At 39.3% G+C, this 27,955-nt stretch overlaps 1 protein-coding gene across 4 annotated transcripts in view; it reads right to left on the bottom strand.

Moving 5' to 3' along the window:
- The window catches only part of AKAP6 (A-kinase anchoring protein 6), a 574,354-nt gene that overhangs the window by 239,333 nt on the left and 307,066 nt on the right, over positions 1–27,955 (bottom strand). For all 4 annotated transcript variants that reach the window (XM_059914067.1, XM_059914068.1, XM_059914069.1 and 1 more), the window contains one exon: positions 19,543–21,309. In XM_059914067.1, the coding sequence (XP_059770050.1) occupies positions 19,543–21,309 (1,767 nt within the window). The remainder of the gene's footprint in view (positions 1–19,542; positions 21,310–27,955) is intronic.

Here is a 27,955-nt window from a genome sequence, read left to right as displayed (position 1 = left end):
AATCACATTTTCTTCACGGCACAATCCAATGCTGCACTACATAAAAAGCACATTTTACACACGTTCGACTCACTGCTACAGGGTGAATTACAAACCTTTGAAAGGCCACATTTTAGCCTTCGTCATTCAGACTCCTGTATCTCATCAGTTCAGTCTCTCTCCTGTCACTTCCTACCACTGGTGTCCTTCTCGTCCCTTTTTGCCCCTCTTCCATTACCTTTCTCTGACTCCCTGCCGAGCTCTCCAGGGGCACACTGAGGGTGACCAGTCCACAGGTCCCAGTCCTCTTGGGCTACCCCTTTAATTGTTTCTTCCTCGGTGGGCCCCTTGCCATACTCATATTTGATACATGTTCTGAGAGCCTGATGATTGGAGCCAAGCCAGGATTCAACCCCCAGAAGAAACCTTGGTCATCCAACTTGGGAGAAAATGGAACAGCCGTTAGCCTGTTACTACCATCAGTTGACAGCACACTTCCCACTTCCAAATCATTTGCTGGAGGAATCAAATCATTTGCATTTTGAAAGTTCCTTAATGAGGTGCTTTTAAAGAATCTTACTCTTAAACTTTCTAAAGCATCAATCTCTTTAAAGACTAAGTAGCACAGTGCAAGTGTATGTAAAGGTACACTTTCAGGTTTGTGAAAAGTAATTTGCTAGAGCCCTCAGCTGGTTAACATACATTTGAAGATTATATTTGCAAGGAAAATATAAAGTTAGTCTTGCAAACAGCTACACTCTCATAACAGGTTAAGTACCCATTATTGAACCCTCCTGCACTATCGGTGGGAATGTAAACTGGCGCAGCCATTATGGAAAACAGTAGGGAGGTTCCTTTAAAAACTAAAAATAGAGCTAAAAATACCAATATGATCCAGCAATCCCGCTCCTGGGCATATATCCAAAAAAAAAAAAAAAGAAAACTCTAATTCGAAAAGATGTATGCACCCCAATGTTCATAGCAGCACTATTTACGAAGACATGGAAGCAACCTAAGTGTCCAACGACAGATGAATGGATAAGGAAGTGGTATATATATATATATACAATGGAATACTACTCAGCCATGAAAAAAAAAGAAATATTGCCATTTGCAGCAACATGGATGGACCTAGAGATAATCATAGTAAGTAAAGTAAATCAGACAAGGACAAATATTATATCACTTATATATGGAATCTAAAAAATAGCACAAATGAATCTATGTACAAAACAGAAACAGATTCACAGACATAGGAAACAAACTTATAGTTACCAAAGGGGAAAGGGGGGAGGCATAAATTGGGGGGGGAGGGATAAATTAGGAGTACAGGATTAACAGATGCATACTACCATATATAAAATAAACAATAAGGATTTACTGTATAGCACAAGGAACTATATTCAATATCCTGTAATATCCTATAATGGAAAATAATCTGAAAAAAAAATATATATATATATGTATCTGAATCACTTTGTTGTACACCTGAAACTAACACAATGTTGTAAATCAACTATGCTTCAATTTAAAGAAGAATACTCATTATTTCTTTTATTTTCCTAACTATTTCTCTTCTATGACAAACCTAGTCTGGTTAACTAGAAACTATGTGGGTGATTACTGTTGCCCTTTGACAAAGCTGTCATGTGCAGCTGGGACAAAAAGGAGGGCCTTCCTTGTATCAGACATGGGACCAGGAAACAGTGACATGGTAGGAAACAAGACATGGTCCCTGCCTTATGGAGTTAAAAGCCCAGGGGTAAATTTTTATAGAATTACATGATTTTTACAACAAATTGAAATTGAAAACTATTTCTCTAAAAGGGGAAGTATACAACAGGAAGTAGACACTTGTGTTGTCAACACAATTCTGTGAAGTGGTGCTGATTATGGTCATTTTACAGATGAGAAAACTGAGGGTCAAAGAAGGTGACTAACCCACTGGCAGGGTTGGGATCTGAACCCATATCTCATTCCAAAGTCTATTCCTCTCATGGTAACACGGTGCCCTCTAGAAACAGTGCTCCTAGAGACACATTATCTGACCCAGATGAGGGTGAAGAAACATTTCTTGCCACTCCCACATTCTTAGTGCTGAGATAAAACTCTTTATGTTCTAAGCCCTTCCCCCTTCACATTCACTATTTTCTGTTAATTTTTCTGAAAGGGGATCTGTGATGAGGTTAGACACAACAAAGAACTTTTTTTTTAAGCAAGCAAAAATCACGGTAAATTTCATTTCTAATTTATAGAAAATTTAAACCCAAACTTTAAGGCAGTTACATGCTTAAGCAAGCCCATTCTAACAGTGCCTTAATTACAGATGAGTTTGACTCAGTTTAATCACAGAGGAGATGGCCCCTGGTTCTCAGGAGATAGTTTAGCCAATGGGCTCAACTGCTAATGTCCTCTCAGTATTTGTTGTTTGGATGTGTGTGTGAACATGTGTGTGTTCACCCCCAGAAGGATGCACATTTCTCAGTGGACAGAGAAATCAAGTGTGAAATCTGACCTAGTCCAGATCAAGTCAGCTGCCTTCAGAGAGGGACCTGCTGAAAATCATCAAGAAGTGAACTATTTTCACCGTATTTCTGAAAATAAAAAAGGGCAGCCTCTGCTGTTGAACTTTTTAAACCATTCAAAAAAAGTATTTACCCCTTTCTTACTATTCCAAGATTAAAGGATTCAGTGAATGACCTCATCTGAACAATGCTAGCTGAAACAATAAGTAATCCTCACACAACATTCACTATGTGCCAGGTATTGGGCACATGGCATCGGGCATATCTCCCTACTTCTCAGGGCCTCAGTCTTCTCATCTGTAAAATGGGGTGACAGTAGTACCCACCTCACAGGGTCTTTATGAGACTCAAATGATCTAGTTGGGCCAGCTGATCTAACAATTTGTCTAAGTCCCTGGCAGAAATTAGAACTTGAAAAACATTTAAATGAGGATTAATTGTGGCAGCAGGAGAGGGTATAGTAAAAGAGAAAAAAACATGCTTATCATCAACCACTGTGGATAATGATAAGAGAATAACTGTTACAACCAGATGAAACTGAATTTGATTCCAGGCTCCATCCACCTCTTACTAACAGTATAAACTAAATGAGCTACTTGATGTCTCTGAACTTCAGTTTCTTCATCTATAAGACAGGGACAGGGATATCCATTTGGGGTTTATGTGAGGATTTCAAGAGAAATTATATTTTAAAGCCTGGCTTGATAAATGATTTTCAAAAACCATTCCTAATTAACAGGTTCCAATTTGATCTTTTATGTCATTCACTCAAAACTTCTGGTTATTCACTAAGCATACAGCACTCTGCTAGGTGTCCAGGGAAGATGGAGAGAAAAGTCTTCTCACAGCCACAATATGAGAGGTGGCACCAGCCACTCTGGGGGTGCAGAGGAGGGAGTCATGACTTCTGTCTCAGATCATCACATGAGGCGGTGTGGCAGGGGCAGCAACTGAACCTGCAGGTTAGCAAAGATTTCCCTACCTCCTTATTCCACCAGCAAGTCCGAAGGGGATCACATTTCTCTATTAAACAACTACAAGTTTAAGAATAATCTGGCTTAATTTTTCAAAACAGGACACATGCTTTAGAGCCAGTCTTTACATTAGTAATGGTTACCAATGAGTAATTGCAATGCTCTTACCCTACCCACAAGGAAGCTTAATTTAGGCTCTGACAGCTGGTAAAATGAGAACTCCCCTTAGAAGCAAACTTATGCATTGAGATTTTATATGTACATCTACCAACATATATATTTAATCTTCCATTTTTGCTTAATTCTTATACACCTAATTCCTATATGAAATGACTAATTAAGCTTTTTACACAATAGCACTCAAATGTAATTTACCTTTCCTAACCACATATCAATGTACTTAATGTGCCACCAAGACACAGAGGCTCAAGATAAAATCAAAGCGAGTTAAAAGTGGTACTTTGGACTCAACCAACTCACACATTTACCCACATCCTTACCTATAAAATGCAACGCTGTACAAGTAATTGACAGAAGGGAGGGTATGGTGTGTACTCTTAGAAGAAAGACTGAAGAGAAAATCAAATGGTTTAAGGCAGTTGTAACTCTGTTGCCACAAGAATACTCAAATACTGAAATGTTTTATGAAATATTTAGCTTCTCTTCTAAAGGTTGAATGGAATGTCTTTAGAATTTTAAAATATTTCTGATAAAATTATCCCAGAATAAAGGCTGTCAGTTGGAAAGAGAGAATAAAAAGGGCATCGAATGGTATTATCTAAAACTGACCAGGTAGGAAGTTCTATTCTGAACTCAGTATCATGTGGAAGGGATAAATTGAGCTGAATCCCCAATTTCTTCAAACACTAATGACAGTGGTTTCAACTGGGAAAAGAAGAGCCCAGAAAGATCCCTGACTCTCATACTGGGAAAGGGTTTCCTCCAACAAATCCAGAGGCTTTGACTTCAGTTGCTCCCTATTGATTTCTAAGAAGAAATAATCAACAATTTTAAGGGAAAAACAAGTTTGGAATGCATATCATCAAAGTCTAATAAAAATAGGAATGAATAAAAGAATTGGGAATAAACTGGAACTAATAATAATATTAACTGAGTACCAATTATATGCCAGGCACTTATTTAATACTTACAACTACTCTATGCTGTAAGATTCCCACACTCTCCATTTTACAGAGGAGAAAACTGAAGCACAGACAAGCTCAAATACTTAACGGCTGTCAGGAGTGAAGCTGGGGATTCTCCCACATAGCTTTGCTCACTGGCTCTGTGTACGACCTTGTTTCAAGCACCCCCAATCCTCCAGAGGCACTGGATGACCATATCAAATCATCCTTATCTGCCTCTAAATCCCAAACAAGGACCTAAGATGCTCACACTTTAGAATTTAGGATTATGATCATTTAATAGTTTACTTATAGGTATTTTATATCCAGTATTATAAATAACAGTACTAAACATTTGGGTGCTGAGAATCTACCAACTATTCATCTGATAATTTATGTAGTCCTTTAATCTTCACAAATTTCTCTACTGTACAGAGGAAGAGGCTGAAGCGTAGAAGAGTTATATATAATTTATTCAACGTCATAAAGCCATTAAATAGCTATTAAGTAGTTTTGTTCCAGGGCTCAAGCTCTGAACTGCTACACCACACTGTCTTTCTAAGCAGACTCACCCTGAGGTTCACAGAGAAATACAAAGGACAGAAACATCCACTGTTGTCCATTCTTACTTCCCAAGCCTCTGTGAGAAGCCCAGCCTGTGCCACATGACTTCAACGTTCCCATCACAGCCGCTGTGTTTTAGATAATGCTCCCTACTCCGCGCTCTTTTCCATCGTCCTTTTCTCCTTTCTTTCTTGACTGCTGTTCTCTTTTTCCTTTTCCTTCTCTTTCCTCTCCTCCTAGCCCCTCCACTCCCTTGTTCTTCACTCCTCTCTCCTTTCTTTCACTCCCCTTCCTTCCTCTCCTCTCCTCTTCCTTCTCATTCCTTCTCTCTTTTTTCTATAGCTCAAAGTCTCCCCCAACAATTGATTGTTGGAGCTAATCAATCACTTTTAATAAACCACATTTCCTCACATGTCCATACAGTTTTAATGAAAAGGGCTGTCTCCTTGACACTGAAGTACAGGCTGAAATGTTGTTATAATCTTGTGTTTAGATATAAATACTTTCCTGATTAGTAAAACCTCCTTGTAAATCTAATAACGGGAACAAGAATGCATGTAGCAAGATGGGAGTGTTTGTAGATACTAAAATTATTAAAAAGATTACTTGTGATTGTTGAGTCTTGTTTATCTAAATATTCTAAATTTTCTCTAGGGGACACACAGTTCTTCAGTAATGACAAAGTTATACTTTTAGAAAAAAATGGAATTCAATGCGGAGAGTTTATCACATTGAATGAGCAAGAAAATAACCAACTTTCTACCAGAGAAGTTCAGGGCGGTGAGTCAGTAAAGGGTAACAACTCAGCCACTGCACTATCATTGGAGCCAAGAAGATAGAAAACAGCATTTACTAAGTACATCTGCTTGAAAAGGAGAAGCATTCCCGTGCAGATTAGAAGCAAAGACCTGATCTTCAAAAGGCCCTTACATCCCATCTAGTTCAATGCCCCCATCTTACAGGTGAGGAAACCGAGGCTCAGAAAGGTTAACTACTTGATTGGTAACAGGCAGCCAGTTGGTAGTTGAGGCAGAAGAACTCAGGTGCTGTGCCCTTAAGTATAGAACTCTAATTGTTCACTTTAAAGTTTTCGTGGACATCTTTTGAACAAAATTTCTAGAGTTCAAAAAAAAGGACAGAATTAGAGTTTTAAAGAATAATGTAAAATTCCAGAGTACTGTTGGTTTACCTAATTGGGTATAGTATCTAGATTGAGTGGCACTGGACCAGCTGAAAAAGAATAGAGGGCACTGAGAGGAACAGAGAACATTCTTGGCAGATAAAATCCAGTAGAGAACAGTTCATTCTGAGAAATCTAAGTAGCCGATGGCTAACGCTCTGGAGGCAAATAGGGAAACTGAGAAATGAGGTTGGAGAGTCTGGCCAAGAGCCAGGCACATACACCTCGCCCCGGAGTTAGGACTTTATCCTGAGAACGATGGGGGTGGTCACTGCAGTTCTGAAGCAGAAGAGAGAGAGAATCTGATTAGCATCTTAGAAGACTTGCTCTGACTGCAGAGTGGAGAGTGGATTGCCAGGTGTTAGGCTGAGATCAGAAAAGCCAGTAAAAAGGCTGCTACACTCACTACTCCATGAAAAAGTCGATGAGGGCAGACTGAGTAGCAGCGGTGGACACGGAGGGAACGTGCAAGACCGCAGCGAGAGACGGAAGTTAAAATGGACAGGACCAGTTGAATGTGATGGATTAAAAAATCTGAGAAATTTGTTACAATCTGAGATGACTGCCAGCTTTCAATTTTCGTTGGAGGTACTATTCTCTGAAAGAAGCAATAAGATATTCAGAAGGAAGAAGTAATTTGCAGGTATATGATAGACAATGGTATTAGATAGCATGAGCTTGGCTTCTGAGGTGTGGAGCAAGATCTAGGTTGGAGAAAGCAACACACAGGTGGTACTGGAGACCATGGGCATGGAGAGAACCTAGGAACAGTGTGTAGGGGCATATCCGCTGTGTCTTCTACAGATTGAGGCCCCACAGTGCAAGGTACTCAATTTTATTCACCCCAGTCCCTCATTCTGTGTCTGTCTCAGTGGTTCTCGACACCAGCTGTGTCCCTAAATTAAACTGTGAAACATACACCAAATTCAGAGAAGGGAAATCTGCTTCAAACTCCATCAGGGCAACAAAGATAAAAAGCCAACAGCTGAGGGGCACTAGGAACATACTCATGGTGATCTTGAAAAAAAAAAAAAAAGTACTTGCTGCCCCTTGTGACAAGCTTTCAAAATCTGGTATAACCAGAAAATAGGATGTGCTAATAGGAAGCACTTCTGGGAGAGGCATGTTCTAGTTGTAAAATGCGGGAATTAAGTTGGACAATTTCTCATGCCTTTCTTACTGTTACCATCTGTGGTTCTTGCATATAGAGCCTCCTTCAAAGCCAGAGATGTTCAGATGATTTACCTGTTCTCTTTTAGTTACACAGGGAACTGATCTTTGGTGACTTCCACATACCTTCCCAATGTCTTCTACTCCTCCCACCATATCTATCCTTCAAGACCCAGCTTCAATGCTCCTCTCCCAGCAAATGATCCCAGCCTAGTGCTACCTTTCCAACACACTTGCTTAATTTTTCCATCTTTAGCAGTCAGGAGTCTCAGGGGCAATTGTAAACTTATTGGAGTCCCTTCCTTCTTCTTCCCATAATACGTTGTAATGAGATTCCTCTGGTTAGAGTGCTGTGGGAACTATTATTTATAAGTACATAATTATAAATACATATTATAAATATGTATAAATACAAATTATACATAGATAAGTACATATTATTTATAAGTTGTTGTGTGACAATATTATAAACTAGAAGGTTGTTTGTGTTTATCTGAACACACATTCATAGCATAAATTCCCCTACATAAACTTTCTAAGATGTCAGAGAAGTGCATTAACTAAAATTATTGGGCCAGTTAGAGGAGAATTATCTCTAACACAACATAAGAATCATCTGTCAAGGCAGAAGGCCCAGAGTCTCACAGGGAAGAGGGGTGCAGGAGTCTAGGGCGACTATCACAGGTCCCAGGAAGGAGGACAGGTGGCCTTAACCATTGTGGGTGGGGGGTGAGTAGGAGGTTGAAGCTTCATAATGACCAAGATGCCTGAAGGTAGGAGGAGAAAATAGGGTGGTAGCATTTGATTCCAAAAGGCCAGAGCCATCTACATACAAAGAGCTGCTGAAGCCTCACCCCTCCCCTCCCATAATAGTAATAATAACAACAATAACAACCACAAGAGCTAACATTTATTGAATGCTTACTACATGCCAGGTACTATGCTGAGCTCTTTACACATTTTAACACATTTAATGGTCCAAAAAAAAAAAACACAACTCTATGTGGAAGATACACTTTTAACCCTATTTTGCGAGGGAGGAAACTGGGGCAAGAGAGGTCAAGTCACTTGCTCAAGATAACATAGGTGATAATACACAGAACCTCATCTACCTGAAAGATGGAAAGCACCTGGGCCTCAGCATACAGGCAGCACCTTTCCTGGGTAAAGTTGCTTATTCACCATGCAAATCTCAGGCCAATCATCTTTATAGAATGAGATCAAGAGCCTCAGACATGATCTGACATCATGAGTGACCCGGACACAGAACCCACACTCTTGGAATGATCTGCCTTCATATTGTCAGAACAGAGCACAAACAGCAGTGCTGACAGTTAATTTTAAGACATCACAACAGCAAATCTTCCAAGATGAATGTTTCCAATCTGCTCCATTTAGCTGACCTTACTTGCTATAAATTCGGGCTAATCCATATCTAATTCTTACTGGGTTACTCACTTGTTTGCTGTTCACCACTGTCCCTGGTCTCTTGGCATCTAACAAACACTAGCCAGGCCCCAAATTCCTCTAGGATGTCTGGTTCTTCTCACATTACACTGCTGGGAATGCAGCATGAATAGTTGCATACCTCCAGGCTCACTAACGCCATAGCCTCTCACTCACTTACCATCACGGTCTTCTAAGGGAGATTCACCCAGAATTCCATGGAACAGAAAGAAATTCCATGTTGAAGTGATATATTCCAGTGAATATTTTGCAGAGAACTGGCTGCATCTCTTAGTTATGCCTCTTAGTCTCTTATAAAATTTCAGAACTGAGAGGTATCTTAAGAGGTCAGCCAATTCAATTTCTTTACTAATGTTTATTTTTCGAAACTGAGGCTTGGGAGTTAAGTTTCCAAGGTCACAATGCTACATAGGGGCAGAATTAAGATTCTTATTCTAGTTCTTTTTATTATTGTTGATGCTATTCCCTGAATTCATAGGAAAAGTCACAATAATGATAAGACTAGTATTTATGTAGCCTTCAGAGTTTACAATGAACTGTTGCTCTTTGCAATTTCAAACAATAATCTGTGCAATGGCGTAACAAACATAATTAATATCCCATTTTAAAGACTAGGAGATTTAAACAGTAAACTTTCAGCGACTTATTCAAGTTTTCATAATTAAACAGTAGGGGGCTGTGAATTGAGCCCAAAGTTCCTGCTTTTAAGTCTTGTACCCTTAAGTAAATTACTAACTTCTCTATGTATAATATCTCTGTCCTCAATGGTAAAATGAGGATATAATAAAAGTGTCTTCATCAAAGAAGGATTTTTTTTTCTTGAGAATTAAATGTGTTAAATGAATAAAACTCTTAGCATCTTGCCTGACATGTTATAAGTAGGCAATAAATGTCAAGGTTTTGTTTGTTTTTTTAATTGCTACCTTTCTAAAACATCTTACGGCTAATACAGAGTCATTACTTTAGGCTTAAGGATAAAGAAGAATTCACTAATATCCTAATAATAATTTTAGTTGAATTTAAAAATGCAACACTGAGTTTATTCCTCTTTTGATTTTCATCATCATAGACATATTTGCTGTCAAATGCAGTTAGGAACTTTCATCATCTTGACACAACAAAATGTAATTTAATCATAGTTTTTTCACACCAAGAAAATAACAAAGAACTATTTTCATCTTAATGTTTAAAACTGCAAACAAAAAACTGCACCTTCCGTATACATTTCAGAAGGTAAAAACGAGACGCACTGACTGGATGCAGCCTCACGGTGGTGCTAAATCACCATTGATAAAGGCTCGAGACCCAGCTAAGGCTTGGCAGAAACCAAACTGACGCAGGATCGAAACATTCCTACTGGGTTAACCAGGAAGGTATTTGCTTTGGATCCCTATGGTTCTTCTCCAGCAACCCTGAGCAATGACCTTGACATACTGTCCCAACAAATCCATGAGTAATGTTAATTCAGTTTTTTTCCTGGCATTGCAACGAATAAATTATACACAAATATATACAATATTACCCTTAAAAAGAACTGTGTAGCTTTATTTTTTAATGTTATTGAGAATTCTCAGCTTGGATTTGGCCACAGCATTTGCATATAAGATAACATTTACCTTTGCCCCGTTCATCAACTGTGTATCTTAATTTCTTATGTCCCTTGGAACCATTTATTAAAGTCCTTCATCTCCCTACCCCCAAACCTCAGCTTGAAATCTCAACTCTTTTGACCCCCTTCCTCCACTATCTCATTTTTTGAAAGCCACAAAATTGTATTGATTTGTCTTTTATAACATCTCCCACCTCTGTTTCTTTATTTTCCTTAGTTGGCTTCCAAAACCACAGTTCAGACCCTTTTAGCAATAACCTTCAAAATTAGCCTTAGAGCATTAGCTACCAACCTTGACTGTACATCAGAAATGCATGAAGGAGCTTTAAAAAACACCTATCCCTCAAGAGTCTGATTTAACAGCTCTGGGTGGAGGCTGAAGTTGGAACTTTTTTTCAAAGCACCCCCGTGATTATAATGTGCAGTCACAATCAAGAACCACTTCGCTAGAGGTGTATCCAGCACACCATGGCCAGATTAACCTTAAACTACCAACCATCTGAGCCAAAAATTTTAAGTAATGTCTCCTCTTCAGAAAGATGGCAAATTAGTGACTTGAAGGCTAAACCTATCCTATGGATGTGTTTTATTTGGCCCGTTTTTAAATTGTTCAGACCAAACATTAACAAATCGGGAGATGTCACATAAAACCCAGATTTGCTACTTCTTTTTAAAAATTGCAAGATCTTGCCACACAGGGCCCACACTCCTGTGCAACAATCACTTGGAACTGAGCAGTTGGCCTCCCTCTAGACATGGCACTTACCCTCCGTCACTCAGTCTCTTTCACTCCCCACTTCCACCCCGGCTGTATGACTCATTTATATTATCTGTCTGTCCCTCTTAGAGTCATTTTAGGTTGTAACTCCTGGTCTAAAGGAAAAAGTTCAATCTGAATGATACATTCACTCACTCACTTATTCATTTATTCATGCATTCATTAGACAGGTATTTATTTTGTGTCTGTGCTATGTAAACACTTGGAATTCAAAGTTCATATTTTGGTCCTTTCTTTCTAACTTTATATTCCCCTTCCCTTCAACTAACTCTACTCTAACCAGCAATTGGTTTAAGAGAACATCTCCCTCCTAAAGTTCATAGCCTAGAGGCTAATTTCCCAAACTCCTTTGCAGTTAGGTGATGCCATATGACAAAGTCTGGACCAATGGGATGTGAACAGAAGAAATGTGTACAACTTCCAAGTCCTGTCTGTGAGAAGAAAGCTGGGTGCTCTCCACGTTCCCCTTCTGGTGAGATGGAACACAGATACAGCACTGGTGCACCATAGTACAACAGCAACAGGGAGAAAGCACTTGAAGCCCTAGATGGCCTCTATCGTCCCTGGATTGTCTGCCTACCTCTTGTTATGTGAGAGAGAAAAAGTCTTCTATCTTACTGTATTTGGGGATCTCTTTGTTTACAGGAGTTTAGCCTACACCCTTTACTATTTCCCAAATATACCTTAAATATTCTTGCCCTCAACCTTAGCTTATACCAAAGCTTCTGTCACTAACATTCTGCCTTCTCATCTCTCCTAAATTAAAATTCTACTCATCATTCAAGGTCCAGCTCAAGTAGTCCACCTTCTGTGATGCTTGGTCTAGGTATACTTGTTATCTTCCTTCCTCTGCTCTCCCATTGTATAACTCTCCACTTGAGACTTATCAAATATTATCTTATTTAATAAACAGAGCCTAGAATTACGTTGTCCTATCTCTTTCAAATTCTAAGTCCAGAATTTAAAACAAAATTTTAGATTGTGCATAGCATAAAGAAGAATATTCAGAGTTCCTACAGCATTCTGCTACTAACACCGCTTGTTGAATCATAATCTGTACTATCAATTCATGTTCACTTTGTGATCTTTTAGGACTCTTGAATCTTCCAACTTTAATTACAAAGCTGAGCCTTCCCAACTCTTTAAAAATGTGGCTTCTTCCTTGATATTTAAACTGAATTGTTTATTCTTGCATCTAAACAGTTCCTCAACCCTCTGGATACATATTTCTAAGACTAAGAAATGTACTGAGAAGATCAAGGGTTCAAGCTTGAATGGTGATGAAGAGCCAACTCATAGTCCTCTCATATTTGGAATCTGAGAATCTCTAGGACAACATCAGAGGAAGAAAGTAGAAGATACTCTTGGGGAAGGAAATTAAAAGGGAAAATAGGTGCCAGAGAGTGAAAACTATATATTCCAGAGGAATAGTAAAGAAAAAGAATAGGAGAGAAGATACAAGGAAGAGAGAAAATTCAGATATAGGAGGAAGACTAGCAACTGTGAGGGAAAAGGTTAGCATAAGGAAGGCACATACAAAATGAAATGTCAGTGAAGAACAGTGGAATCCAGTAACCTTAAAATGCTTCCTATCTGATAGGATGCTCTTAAGAGATCATTATAAACACCAAAGTGCAGACCACCACTCCACCAACTCTAGGAAAACTGCTATGTGGTTGGTATAAAAGAAACATCAAAGGCAGGTGAGAATTAAATTTATAGCAGATCTTGATTATAAGTTACTCTGGGGACAAATAAAGAAAAATACAGCTGTGTTTCAAATCAAGTAAAGAATGGCAGACAGGACTTTTTAAAAAGAGTGACTCCTAAGTGTTTTTCTAAAGACAAATCTTGTCTCTTGAAGTTGTGTCCTACCACGCAAAAAAGCCAGGGGTGAGATCTTTAAAGCATGAGAGGTAATCACACTGAGATAAAATAAAAAATAACTCAAAGACTTAAACCTAAGACTTAAACTATAAAAATCCTAAAAGAAAACATAAAATAAAAGCCTCATGACATGGGTCTTGGCAATGATTTCTTGGATATGACACCAAAAGCACAGCCAACAAAAGCAAAAATAGACACATCATCCCTTAAAAATTCTGTGTATCAAAGTGCCCAATCAACAGAGTGAAAAGGAATGGGAGAAAATGTTTGTAAATCAAATATATAATAAAAGGTTAAGATCCAGAATATAAAGAACTCCTACAACTCAACAACAAAAAAATCAAATAACCCAATTTAAAAAGTGGACAACATACTTGAATAGACATTCTTCCAAAGAGGATATACAAATGGCCAACAGCATATGTAAAGATGTTCAACATCACTAATCATCAGAGAAATGCAAATCAAAATCATGATGAGATAATTCAAAAGAGTGATGTGCCACAATGTTCATTGCAGCTGTATTTACAATAGCCAGGACATGGAAGCAACCTAAGTGTCCATCGACAGATGAATGGATAAAGAACATGTGGCACATATATACAATGGAATATTACTCAGCCATAAGAAGAAACGAAATTTGAGTTATTTGTAGTGAGGTGGATGGACCTAGAGACTGTCATACAGAGTGAAGTAAGTCAGAAAGAGAAAAACAAATACCGTATGCTAACACATATATATGGAATCTAAAAAAAAAGTGGTTCTGAAGAACCTAGGGGCAGGACAGGAATAAAGACGCAGATGTAGAGAATGGATTTGAGGACACGGGAAGGGGAAAGGGTAAGCTGGGACGAAGTGAGAGAGTAGCACTGACATATGTACACTACCAAATCCAAATGTAAAATAGATAGCTAGTGGGAAGCAGCCGCATAGCACAGGGAGATCAGCTCCGTGCTCTGTGACCCCCTAGAGGGGTGGGATAGGGAGGGTGGGAGGGAGACGCAAGAGGGAGGAGATATGGGGATATATGTATACGTATAGCTGATTCACTTTGTTATACAGCAGAAACTAACACACCATTGTAAAGCAATTATACTCCAATACAGATGTTAAAAAAAAATCATAATGAGATATTACCTCACACCCATTAGGATGGTTACTGTTTTAAAAAAAACAAAACAAAAAACAAAAAAAACCCCAGAAAATAACAATTGTTGATGAGGATATAGAGAAACTGAAACTCCTGGGCACTGTTGTTGGGATTGTAAAATGGTGCAACCATGACGGAAAATGGTATGGTGATTTCTCAAAAAATTAAAAGTACAACTACCATATGGTCCAGCAGCAATCCTATCCAATTTCTGGGTATATACCCACAGAATTGAAAGCAGGGTCTTGAAGAGGTATTTGCACACCTATGCTCATAACAGCATTATTCACAATAGCCAAGAAGTGGAAGCAAGCCAAATATCCCTCCACAGATGAATGGGTAAACAAAATGTGGTATATACATACAGTGGAATTATTCACCCTTAAAAAGGAAGGAAATCCTGTCATATGTTACAACATGGATGAATCTTGAGGACATTATGTTAAGTGAAACAAACCAGTCACAAAAAGACAAATACTATATGATTCCAATTATATGAGGCATCTAAAGTAGTCAAATTCATAGAAACAAAAAGAATGGTGCCTGCCAGGGGCTCGAGGAGAGGGGAAAAGGACAGTTATTTAATTGGCATGGAGTTTCAGATTTGCAAGATGAATAAGTTCTGGAGATCTGTTTCACAACAATATGAATTCACTTACTACTGAACTGTACACTTAAAAATGGTTAGGAAGGCAAATTTTATGTTATGTTTTTTTACCACAATGGAAGAAGAAGGAAAAGAGAACACAGGACAACATGATATTTCTTTAATGACTGCCATCATCAGTGTGGTATCATTGATGTGTCAACATATGGTCGAAATGAGGGTGAAAGATAGGATGGATCCTATCTGGACCATTTTACCTCTTGGAAAAAGAAATGTAGAAATCAGTGCCAAGTTAATCCCAGGATCAAACCTCTTCTATATTCCCATTAACCTGGTATTACTGACCACATCCCAGCTCTACCTCTAGGCAGCAGCAAGGGTGACTGCGTTTGTGCTGCTACCACAGACTAGACTGCAATTTTACATAGCCTAGTTACAAAGATCAAGCACTCAGACAAATATTTGCTGCACTGAATCTGAAATAATTTACGTGCAAGGACATTCTTAGCTGGCACCAAAGAAGTTTTTAAAATTGGGTTATAGATGTCTCTGAGATAAAATGCTAACAAACAGCTGAGTCATTGAACTATAGCTGGGACACCATAATCTAGCATTTGAAGACATTTATATCTCTGGGGAGAAAAGGAATCAGCCATGTCATGCATCCATTAACTTGGTACCAGTGAGTCCAACCTAATGGAGTCATGTCTTCCAGGACGAGTTCTAAGGTCCTCATTGACTCTTTAAAACAAATCTAAAGGTTGAAGTTTATTTTTTTTTCTTTATCCTTATTCTTCTTGAGCTCCATTTTGCAAAGAATGAAGCTAGTGTTCATCATACTAAACATCTCTTCTCCCTTCACTTACTTAATACCCAAGAATCCTGTTCCTTCCTGGTCCCCACAACTAGGCCTCTTCCTTACTCCTGCCTCGTAACTGGGCTAAAACTTGAAAGTCAGTTGTCCTCCTCTTCTCTTCTCCATCTATCCTCAGTCTCTCAGGGAATTCTTCTATTCCCAAGACTTTATCTAGTGGGAAGAGCAAAGCAGATAGGGCTTGAAGTATGGCTCTATGACTTATTAGCTGTGCAGCTTAGGAGAGGTGATTTCATCTCTCTGAACTCCTCTCCTCCACTCTAAAATGGGGAATCATTCATTCTTTCATTCAACAACCTTTATTGAGCACCTACTACGTAGCAGGCAATGTTCTAGGTACATGAGATTCACTAGCAAGCTAAACAGATAAAAATGTCTGCCTTCACAGATCTCCCAGTCTAGCAGGGGGAGACAAAAATTAATAATAATACACATGCTAAATAAGAGAGTTATATAAAATTACAGAATATGGTGAGAGCTGTAGGAGAAAAGAAAAAGAAGTCAGGTCACACCTTTTAAAAGGTGGTCAGGGTAACCTTCCCTAAGAAGTTATTATTCGACCAAATCTCAGAAGAGGTGGAGGAATTAGAAAAAAAATGCAACTGACAGAGAATGTGCAGCCAGAGGGAGCTGACAAAAGTCTGAAAGGCAGGGGCGTACCCAGCTTGTTCCAGGAACGGCAAAGGGTCCAGTGGGAATGGAGTGAAGTGAGCATGGGGAAGAGCAGTTGGAAATGAGTCAGAGAGGAAATCAGGGGACCAGTCCATGTAGGACCTCTGAATGCCATGGGAGCTGTTGCAGAGTTTTGAACAGAGGGGTGACATGATCTGATTTATGTTTTTGGTTTTTTTTGGCTGTGTTGGGTCTTAGTTGTGGCGCACGGGCTCCAGAATGTGTGGGCTCTGTAGTTTGCGGCACGCGGGCTCTCTAATCGAAGCACGCGGGCTCAGTAGTTGTGGCACGCGGGCTTAGCTGCCCCACGGCATGTGGGATCTTAGTCGCCCCCCCAAGCCGAACAGAGATCGAACCTGCATTCCCTGCGTTGGAAGGTGGATTCTTAACCACTGGACCACCAGGGAAATCCCTGATTTATGTTTTAAAAGGATCACTCTGGCTGCTTTGTTGGGAATAGACTGTAAGGGGAGCAGAATGGAAGCAGGGAAACCAGTTAGGAGGCTACCTCAGTAACCCAGGCAGGAGGTGATTGTGGCTAGGACCAGAGTGGGAGCACTGGAGAGGAAGAGAAGAGGTCAATGTAAGATAATAAAACCTACCTTGTAGGGTTGTTTTGAGAATCTTATGAGAGCACTACTTCAGATAAAGTGCCAAGTATTTGCTTGATACAAGGAAGATGTTAAGTAATACCCTCTCTTATTATGTTATATTTTCCTGGTTGAATACATTTTCTGGGTCACTATATGGAGGAGGTCAAAGCTAGAATGTGATACCCAAGGTCAACTGACATGGGGATTTGTAGTCACCCCTACCTGAAGTATTGAAAGGAAGTTGGGCTGAGGAAGGGGCTTAATCCCCTTTTAGGTTTCACTTCATATCCCAACTCTAAGACAGTACTTCCAACGGCCTACATTTCCTCTTAAAAGTTTCATCGTATCCTCAATATCAGTGCGTGTATTTTTAAAAATTACCTGCCTCACCTCCACCTCCAGCCGGCTACCCATCCAAATGTTTCCTTCTATTAAAACTACACCAGTCCCTAGAGACTGAAAACTTAGCTTCATCTTTGTAGAACTATGCAATTAAAGGATGCTTCCATTGGAAGTTGGTAGAATAACCATCATCTGCTTAAAACATCTCTATTTACAAAAAAGAAACGAGGCCCAGAATGGAGCAGGATTAGCTGTGGGCCACTCCTGGCTTTAATGACTGAGCAAGGGCTGGAACCAGTTTCCTGGATCCTGTTCACTTTTTCAACAGCGCCCCCCCATTCGCCCATCCCCCATCACAGCAGCCCCTAACACTGGCTGCCACAGGCATCTCTGCACTGGTCACCGCCATGGCTGCCATGACCATCTTTCCTGTTATCGCCAATTAGGCCTTCCAGAAAGGCTACTGGAGGCCATGGCACACGCTGCTTTAAGTGTGCCGGCTCTGGGTTCAAATTCTGGCTCTGCACTCACTAGCTGTGAGGCCTTGAGCAAGTTTCCTAACCACAATCTGCCTTAGCATCTTCATCTGAAAAGCTCTTATCTCCCAGGACTTAAGTAGAATAAGGCATGTAAAGCCCTTAGCACAGAACCAGCACAAAATAAGAGCCCAGGGAGCATGAGTTATTGTTAGTTGTAAAACTATTCTCAGTCCCTTTCAGAGAAGTTACCACGGATGCCTGGTAAACAAATCCTAATTGCCTTGGTCTGGCCATCAGGGCCTTGCAGCTACCAGGTCTATTAAATGTATGGAAACTTTTATTGCTCTCTGCTCACTGACCTTCCAGTCAAGACAGCTGTGCACCCCAATACCATGCTCATTCCCAATACCCACCTCTGCATTTTGGTTTTTGCTCCTTCTACCTGAAATGCCCACCTTCCTTCTCTCTAAATCCTGGCACATCCTTCAAAGCCCCAATGAAGGTTTATTATTTCACAAGAACTTCCCAGGCAAATCCTAGCTCTACTGATATTATTTCTTCTCTACAATACTACAGTATTTACATGTAGTACATACTAGTCACTTCCTAATGGAGAGGCATGGGAGCATTTAATAGTATGGGTTCTAGAGTTAATAGTATGGGTTCTAGAGCAGACTGCCTGGTCTCTCTCAGCCTCAGTCTCCTCTACATAAAATGGGATTAATATTAGGGTTGTTGTGAGGATTGGACACATAAATACTTAGTAAATAATTATTAATATATGTTACGATTATTATATATCGCTGTTAGCTTTACCCTCTTTGTTTTATGTACCTTCATTTTCTTCCTCCAGGTCATTCTGTCCATATGCACTATACTTTTATCCAGTATCTTAAATCACAGCTTATATTAAGGAGCTGAATTCTGAGAATGTTGATGTCTGTCCTTAAAGATTTCATCACATAACCATTTGTTCTAAAAGTACAGATTTACCCAAAATATATCAACTCCCCAATCTCAGAGCCCATAGATGGTACAGAGTATAGGTAGCATGGTTATTAGCCAGAGGAGGAAGACTGAAGAAAAAAATTCCTGAAAAATTAGAAATATCTGGTCTTTTTCTACAAGAAGTTAATATTGGAGATATGAGAGCTATTCTGGGGTTAGAACCAACAAATCAAAAAAGCACTGAGGGTAACTGGAACTTTCCATTCATGTATTCCTGAGGTACCGGCGTGTGCACAGCTACTGTTCTACCTTATTTTGTATTACGTTCGGGGGTCCACCACTCATCAGGAGCCATGTTAGGCTTGAGCAATATCAACAGAGAGATCTATACCAGCAGGGATACATCAAGCTAATGCACAGACAAGGGCAGTTCCTAGTGATGCCACTGTTACAACTCAGTGATCATCGTGTGTTTTTTCTTTTCTTTCTTTAGGGAATCGGTTATGTTTATCAAAAATAGCAACACATTTTATAATGGGGTGGGGAAGAGTTCACCTTTTCCCAGCAATACTTCCAAAAATCAGGTAAGAAATCATTCCGATTAAGAAGACCACCCTTACCTCTATTTTTTCCCATATGGCTTCATAGTTGTCTTGGTGTTGAATATCTTGCATCAGTTTCTGAATTAAAGCAGACTTTGTAGTGGAATGGCTCTCATTTTTCTCAGAGGATGAAGCTCTCTCTGACTTCTCATCAATGGATTTTTTCATGCCAGAGAGAGGCACGCACAACTCCTCGTCGGAAGGAAGGTCACTAAGGGGGCCAGATTCAATGCTCTCCCCAAGCGAAGAGGCTATATCACTGGATGAGCTTGGAGACACCCTGCCTAGCCCTGTATGCTTCTTCTTGACATGGTATGTTGGATAGATCTCAGAATCTGAATTCATTTCAGACAGTTCCCAGTCATCAATATTCTGAATGGTTTCTCCCCTGGGTTTCTGAGGCAGAAGCTTTGTTAGGTTTTCCAACTTCAAAGCTAATACTTCTGTCTGCTTAAGGTGAGAGGGCAGTGCTAGGTACTCATCAGAGCCATACCAGGCCTCCACAACCTGACCGTTCCTGGTGACGTGACTTGGGGAGGAGGTGTAGCTTTTTTTGCTTTTGTGTTCTGAAAGAAGGGGTACCGGAGACACAACGCTGTCTGAGCCAGCAGAGGACTCACTGCTTTGACTAAAAGGTGGTGAACTGGATGTTTCTGACTGTACTGGCAGTTTGGCATTCCAACTACTCTGGTTATATGGCTCAAGTGAGGATGTGGAAGCAGAATCTGTTTCTGGCCCCTCTATGGCCTTGGAAGTACTAGAAGGAATTCCATGCGGCACTACTGAGCTCCTAGTGTTTTTGGCTTGCTTGCCTGAACTGGGTTCCCGTTTAGGTGTCTGGCATGAAGGCACCTCTTCTACGGTCTTGTGAGGCTTTTCAAGTCGAATTTTCTCTTTATGGCCGTCATTAAGCCTCCCCAGGCTGGAGGAGATCTCCTTAATGTGACTTTTGACTGTGTTTTCAAGATTCCCATCCCCCACCTTGTGCAAACACTCATATGAGTGGCTGGCAGCAGCAGGTGTGCTGGGGTAAGAAGACTGTAACAGCAGGCAGAGTTTAGATCTGTCACGAGGGTCCACCAGGGAAGGGGAGCTCCTGCTCAACTCAGGCTTGAGATCAACCATCTGCTTCTTTCCACTAGTGCCTTTCAGATAATTCTGAAAAGTCTCCTCTTTAAGGAAAAGCCCTCTTTTTGGCAACGTGGGCTGTGTGGGAGAGTCCTCGTTATAATTAAAGCAATCTCTGATGGATCGCTTGGGGGTTGCATTTTCACAAGGAAGAGGCTGTTGATTCTTTGCCCCAAGTTGGGAAGAGGAATCAGATTCTTGCTTCACAGTCTCCAAAGAGGGTTGTCCAGCATTTGTCAGAGCTTCCCCTGAAGATGACAGCCCCTGCGTTAAGCCTGGTTGCTCCTCCACTGTGGCCGCATTGTTTTCCTCACATCCACCTCTGTCATCTGCTGAAAGGGACACTTGAGACGCCTCCTCACTAACTGCTTCGCTGCCGTTGGAAGGGACTGCGTCAGGAGCCACCGTAAGTAACCCAACACTTCGGATAAGCTCAGGGAACTCCTTTTCCATTTCACTGTAGCTCCAAGAGTCAAAGGGTTTGGTTTTGACCTGGCTAGAGGTCATATCACCCAGGCCACTGAGCAAATCCTCACTTGGACTGTAGTCAGACAGTTCGAAAGCAGTAATGCCACAATCCAGAGACAAGTAATTCTGAGAGCATTTGATAGTTAACTGTCCTGAGTCATCCACTTCTGTTAGAGCATCAAGCCGGTCCTGAAACAGACAATGGAAATGGTTTCAGCATTATATTCAACTGCTGCTCACATGAAATCTCAGCAGAGGCCACTATAAAGGTAAAAAATGCATCAATCTCAATTGCTTCTGGTTTGAGATACAGAAAGGCATATTCATTAATTACCATATTGCTTTATATAGTATCCTGTTCTTAAATATTTAAGGATTTTTCTTTAATCTGGAGAACAGAGCCTTGATAGAAATGGTCAAGGCCAAGCCAAAAATAACCATTCTTACCCTAACTTTCTATTTTAAAATGGTGTATTTTTCATTTAGTAAACATTTCTTAAGTGATGCCTTAAGTAATAACATTTCTGAAAACAAAATAATATGAGAGTAAAATCTCCATGGATGTCTCTTTTGCTTATCACTCCATCACCTACCACAGTGGTGAGCTCATGGTAGATGCTCAGTAAATATTTTAAAGTAGAATAATTAATTATAGTAAGTCTGTTGTGTTAAATATATATTCACAAATCACAAGATGAACTACTGAATTTGCATACATAACAAAAATAGTTCAAGGCCAACTTCTGTTTGTCCCCACCTTTTAAAGGTAAACACAGGAAATCCTGGAGAAAATTAATGAGTCAAAAGTGTATCATCTTAGCCCCCATCCCCGCCCTCTGTATGCACTGTCCCCTACCCTCCACCCCACTCCCATTTCCATTTGTGTGTGCTAGATGCCAAGTGCCCACCTTCCTTCAAGGTAGGCTGATTTGAAATTCCCCTATGCTAAAAAATAGTATTATAAGTAAGTGTTTTTAATTTTTTAATCTTTAGTTGCATAATTCAGATTCTTTTCTCATTACTAATGCAGTTGCTGATATCACACAACAAATGGGGAGACTTTTACTTGATGATTTGTTCGGGGCAGAAGGGCCCCTGGAATCCTACATGCCTACCAGGCTGAAGGGCAGCTGGTCTAATCTAGCCCCTTAGGAGATGAAGGAAGAAAACTGAAAAGTGAAGGGTGGCTATATCCCCAGATCTCTGCTCTCCTGGAGGAGGAATGGGGTGAGAAGGACCCTGTATCATTTCAACCAGGTTATCCCAAGATCTGGGGGATCTTGGGGGTCATTTGTTTGTTTTGCTTTGTTCTCTCCCTTCAGACCTTTACCTTGCCTTTACCTCCTACTCCCTTCACTCTTATTCCACAACATCCAGATAAATAATAATGACGAAAAACCTCATTTTACCTTTCTAGGCCTCAATGTCCTCATCTTATAAATGGGGGTGGCTGATTACCACTACTACTTTTTCATTTAATCCTCAAAACAATTTTCTCCTGGGGTCTGTACGATTGTCCCTGTTTTACGTAAGTGGAGCCTGAGCCAAAAGAAGGTGCATAACTAGCACACAGCCTCGGGACTAAGGCTGAGCTAAGCCTTAAACAAAGGCTGTCTGACCCATAATTTGACCCCTGTGCCATAATTTTCTCTGATTCACTGGATGTTATTTTAAATGGACATACCTCCTCCTCCAGTTTGTCCTGCACATTGCCACCAGAGTAACCTTTACAAATTTCAAGTCTTGATGCTATTACTTCTCTGCTTAAAATCCTTTATTAGCTTCCTGTTGCTAGGTTAAAACCCAAACCCTTTAAGAACAGATATGAAGAGGCCTCTCTCAAGCCACTCTCCCCTCCCTGGCTGCACCCGGCTACGGTATCATCCTTTCAGTTTTTGAATGTGTTCCTCCTGCCCCAGAGCCTTTGCACATGCTATTTCCTCTGCCAAGAAAGCTTCCCACCTGTAAAACCCTTAACTAGTTAATTTTTACTCACCCCTTAGACCTCAGATCAAGCTTCACTTCTGCAAGATTCCAAACACCCACCTAAGTCAGAATCTTTTCTTATAAGCGCTCATAAAACTATGTTGTTTTTCCTTTAAATATTTATCTCAAGCTTTAAGTACATATTATTGTGATTATTTGATTAATCTGTTTATCCCACTAGTTTGTAAGCACCACAAGAGTATAAATCACATAGAAAATGGCTGACTTTCCAGGATACCTGCAACACTTAGCATAGTGAGCTACACAGAATTCAAAGATACATCTGTTGAATGAATGAATGAATGAAGACATTTTGGAATGTTATCTCTATGCCTTCATGAAGTTTATTCCTCTGATTATATAGTTTTCATTGGTTCCAGTGATTAAAAGCCCAAACCTCAGAGTTAAATTCTAGCTCAAGCACTAATTATTCATGTGATCAGGAACCAGTAGCTTGATATCACTAAGCCTCATTTCCCGCATCTGTAAAAATGAAACAATAAGCCATGCCATAGAGCTGTTGTGAGGCTTAAAGAAGACAGAATATGTAAGACACAAGTCTGGCACATGGATAGGTACTCAACTGAATGCTTACTCTTATTACTTATTATATATTTTTTTACTAATCAAATATATCAAGGGGGGAAGTTTCATCAAAATGAGAGGTGTCCCTATGCTAAATTATACTGCACAAAGCAAGAAACCAATATTAACTGCCAATATCAACAAAAATGGTCTAACTGGAATTGTTTGGCTTTTATGCTTCATATCTGGAATAGGATCTTTAAAGAAAAAAAGTGAGAAGCCCAAAACACCAAGGAATGAGCCAGTCAAACAAAAGTCACAGTTCATGCAATTTTTAAGAGAATAATAGAGGAGATGCCAATTTAAAAGCAGGTTGTATTTACTAAAAGTTTTTTTATTTGGTTGGTCAATGTTCAGAACTTACTCCTTTACAAAAATAGTACTATAAATAGCGATTAAGTTCCAAAGCTATCCCATAAGTTAGTATTTAAATTATTAACTAGTTGAAATTTACATTATTTTTGATCATTTTTATCACAACGTTATAGCACTGCACCTACTTAAGTGAGGTCAAAGAGGCATTAAGGAAAAATGTTCTTATGATGAATAGAAAAAAAGAGATGTGAGAGTTCAGGTAAAAATTAGACCCATGAAAATGTCAGCTGCCCGCTTCTGGACAGGCAAGGAATACCATAACCGTGGGAAAGTATTTAATTCCAATTTTGGTGGTCACAGAACGTTAAGACCAGGGGATACTGTCTTGTTCAAAAATAACAGGTACTCAATAAATGATGTTAGTTGAACATATGGCATGAGACATCTAGATAATAGGGTATGGCTGCCTTTTCCTAATTAAGTCTTCCCCTGAAGATCCTTTCCCTAGCCAGTCCTTTGTTTGGAAAAGAAAATACCATACTCAAAAACACTTAATGCTCCAAAGGGAGCCCTCTCCCATCCTGTTCCCAATCAGGCCAACTACTGCTGTGCATGGCTGATTGTCATTCAGGGGTAACTAGTTTTAATTCATACTGCATTTTTTAATGTGAAAAAAAAAAATCCCTTCCCGAAAAACAAAACAAAAAACAGCACATAGCATATGCATTTCATATCCTAAAGACCAAGTGGCAAGCACCGACCCATATATTTTTAACACAGTTGGCTATTATTTAAGAGCATTCCTCAAAAGTATTTTTCTACATTTCACAATGCAGAGGCAATTTAAAAAAAAATAAAGTTCTCTGAAGTTTCTCAGAGCAGATAAATAATGAGTTTCATTTCTTACAATATTGCTTAGTAATACTAATATTTTAGTCCCACTGCTTTCTACTGGACCACCTTCCCAGATAGTTTCCTAATGCACGTAAGTAGTAAAGTCTCAGGTGGATATGGAGGTGGGGGAAGAGTGCATGTTGTTTTTACTGGCCTTTTTATTTCAGAAATACCACATTTTATTTTGTAGTGCTTTTAGCTGTGCCATGGCAGCCTAGCAATGTCCAAACTCAAACAGACCCCCATTTAATATGTTATGAAGCAGTTTCTCAGATGAAGGTTATATTTTATGGAGATGGTAACTTATTCACTTTATTGATGAGCAATTTATTCACTTTATTGCTGGCTTCAATATTGTCTCAGACATCAAGGAAACCCTTTTTCCTCCCTAATTTGAAACAAGAAATTTTGCTTTGTTCCTTACCCATAAATAAGTTAAGTGAGTTCTAATTCCAAATGCCTTCTTAGATCTTTCTTTGTTTAACAGTGAATTCTGTCATCAGTTGAACATGAGATTTGATACTTATAATTTAGAGATTTGAAGATCTCCCTACTGCAATGCCCCCAAGGTTTATATTAGTGTCCATTGCCATTTCAGAGTTGACTTTGTGCCCTGATTTAGTGACCTTACTCAGAAGAGTTGAAAACAGAATTTCACTGTTTTAATTATGGTTACGGCAAAAAATTTTGTATGCCTCTCTCTTCCCTTCCTCCCCTAATTTCACTACATGGTGTTTGCTATGCTTCAATTACTAACATATAAATTCATGGACCTCTTACAAGAAGGCTACAGCCCCCCAGAGTCCTCAGACCACAGGGTCGAGACCCTTGCTCAGATTCCTTTCAGCTCTCCCACGTTGGTGCTCTGATTCTGACTGCATTCCAGAGACCAGCAATGGACTCAGAGGAACAAGCAATGATAGGGAAATGCGAAGCAAGGCAAAGTTTAGTTTCTGATGGGAAAAGGGAAAATAGACAAAGTCTTTCAATATTTTTATTTATACTATAGTAATAATTCTTGACAATTTCCATTTTCTACAGGCTGAAATTATGAGTCAAATAACTATCTCCATGATCAATCCCAGTCAACCAACCTACAGTGATATCTCCCTCTTGCACACTTAAAGCAGTTATTATCTGCATTATTTACTTCAGTTCAACTCATCGACTTTTATATTCAGCGATACGAACTAGGTGCTGTGGCAGATACAGAGGTGATTATAATCTGGTGCCAACAATCACGAAGTTCAAATCTAGCACACACTTTGTCGTAATATAAATTGTCCTGTGATAAGTGCTTGTGGAAGAACACACAAAGTGCAATGATGTGAGTGCTCTGGAAGGACCAATGTGTTTCCACTGAGAGGGTGAGTATCATTTAGGTAAAGTGCTTACCACACCATCTGGCATACGGTAAGTTCTTAATCAATGTTCGCTATTGTGTTACTACTATTAACAGTTATCACTACCTGTGTGACCACCTCTCTCAGCCTCAGTCTTCTTATCTGTAAGATGGATACAATAATATCATCTGTAAAATAAGGATAATAGCACTTGCCCTGCCAACCTCCCAGAACTGTTTGAGGATCTAACAAAATTATGATGGTGATTCCTAACATTTAATAACATGTGTTATTCATCTTTGAATGCCTAGTGCCTTATAAAGAGTAAGAAATCAATAATATTTAGGGGAGGTAGAAAGGAAAGTAGGAAGGATGGGAAGAAGGAAATAATTATTATTATTTTTACCAAAGAGATCAGCTAAGAGCTGGTTTTGCTTGTTTTATTTAATTATTCTTACGTTTATGCCCTTAAGCATTCGCTTAGCCTCTCTTAAATTCAGTTTTTCCATCTATAAAATGGAACTATTTTTTTAAATTGACGTATAGCTGATTTATAATATTGTGTTATTTTCAGGTGTACAGCAAAGTGATTCAGTTACATATATATTTTTTCAGTTTCTTTTCCATTATAGATTATTACAAGATACTGAATATACTTCCCTGTGCTACACAGTAAATCCTTGTTTTATCTAATTTATATACAGTGGTTTGTATCTGTTAATCCCATACTCCCAATTCATCCCTCCTCCCTCCCTTTCCCCTTTGGTAACCACAAGTTTGTTTTCTATGTCTCTGAGTCTGTTTCTGTTTTGTGAATAAATTCACTTATATTATTTTTTATATTCCACATTTAAGTGATAATCATATAGTATTTGTCCTTCTCTGTTTGACTTACTTCACTTAGTATGATAATCTCTAGGTCCATCCATGTTGCTGCAAATGGCAATCTTTCATTCTTTTTTATGGATGAGTAATATTGAAATGGAACTACTTTTAATACCCATTACCCTCCTTACTAAATGAAACAATAAATATAAATTGCTTATCACAGTATCTGAAATATAGAAAATTTCAGTATAACACATTTTTTACACAATGTGGAGCTTTGCCCTAAAGTATTTTTTGTTTGTTCAGCTGGTTTTGTTTCAGTAAGGCATTTGCCAATTTGTTTACAAGATATGGTCTGCTCCATATTTAAATAAAGGAATAAAACTCACTTTGTTTTTGTAAGGACAGAAAGAGAACTTGCCACTTTCTTGACTTTCAAACCTATTCTTTAATGGGCTATGAAACTCAACTGACTTCCAAACAGAGAAAAATGAATTTACCTTCACTGGAAGGACATTTATTATTCTAAATTATCAGCATGTTTTACGCCATCTCCCTCTTCATTCTACAAATCTTTCACAGCTGAATTTATTCTGATAAAGCTGAGAATTTTATCCTAATTCTCTTCCTATTTTCCACAGTTCCAGTGTGCTGACAGAAACAAATAAAACTAACAAATAGGATCAGGAATCCATTGCTTCAGGAAAGATGGTAATGGAGACAGTGCTTCAATTCACAGAGAAATGTCCACAAAGCAGGTGGTTGAGAATCCACTGTTCCTTTACCCCTCATACAACGCATTCTTGCATCTCTACAACAGGACTAAAGACTGACTTCAAACATGAAAATGCACTAAATTGCTTTCAATCGAATCTGTAAATAAT

Source organism: Balaenoptera ricei, chromosome 2, assembly GCF_028023285.1.
Source record: "Balaenoptera ricei isolate mBalRic1 chromosome 2, mBalRic1.hap2, whole genome shotgun sequence".
Lineage (NCBI taxonomy): Eukaryota > Metazoa > Chordata > Mammalia > Artiodactyla > Balaenopteridae > Balaenoptera > Balaenoptera ricei.
Note: the sequence above shows the minus strand (reverse complement) of the source record. Positions and strands in the feature narration are given on the sequence as shown.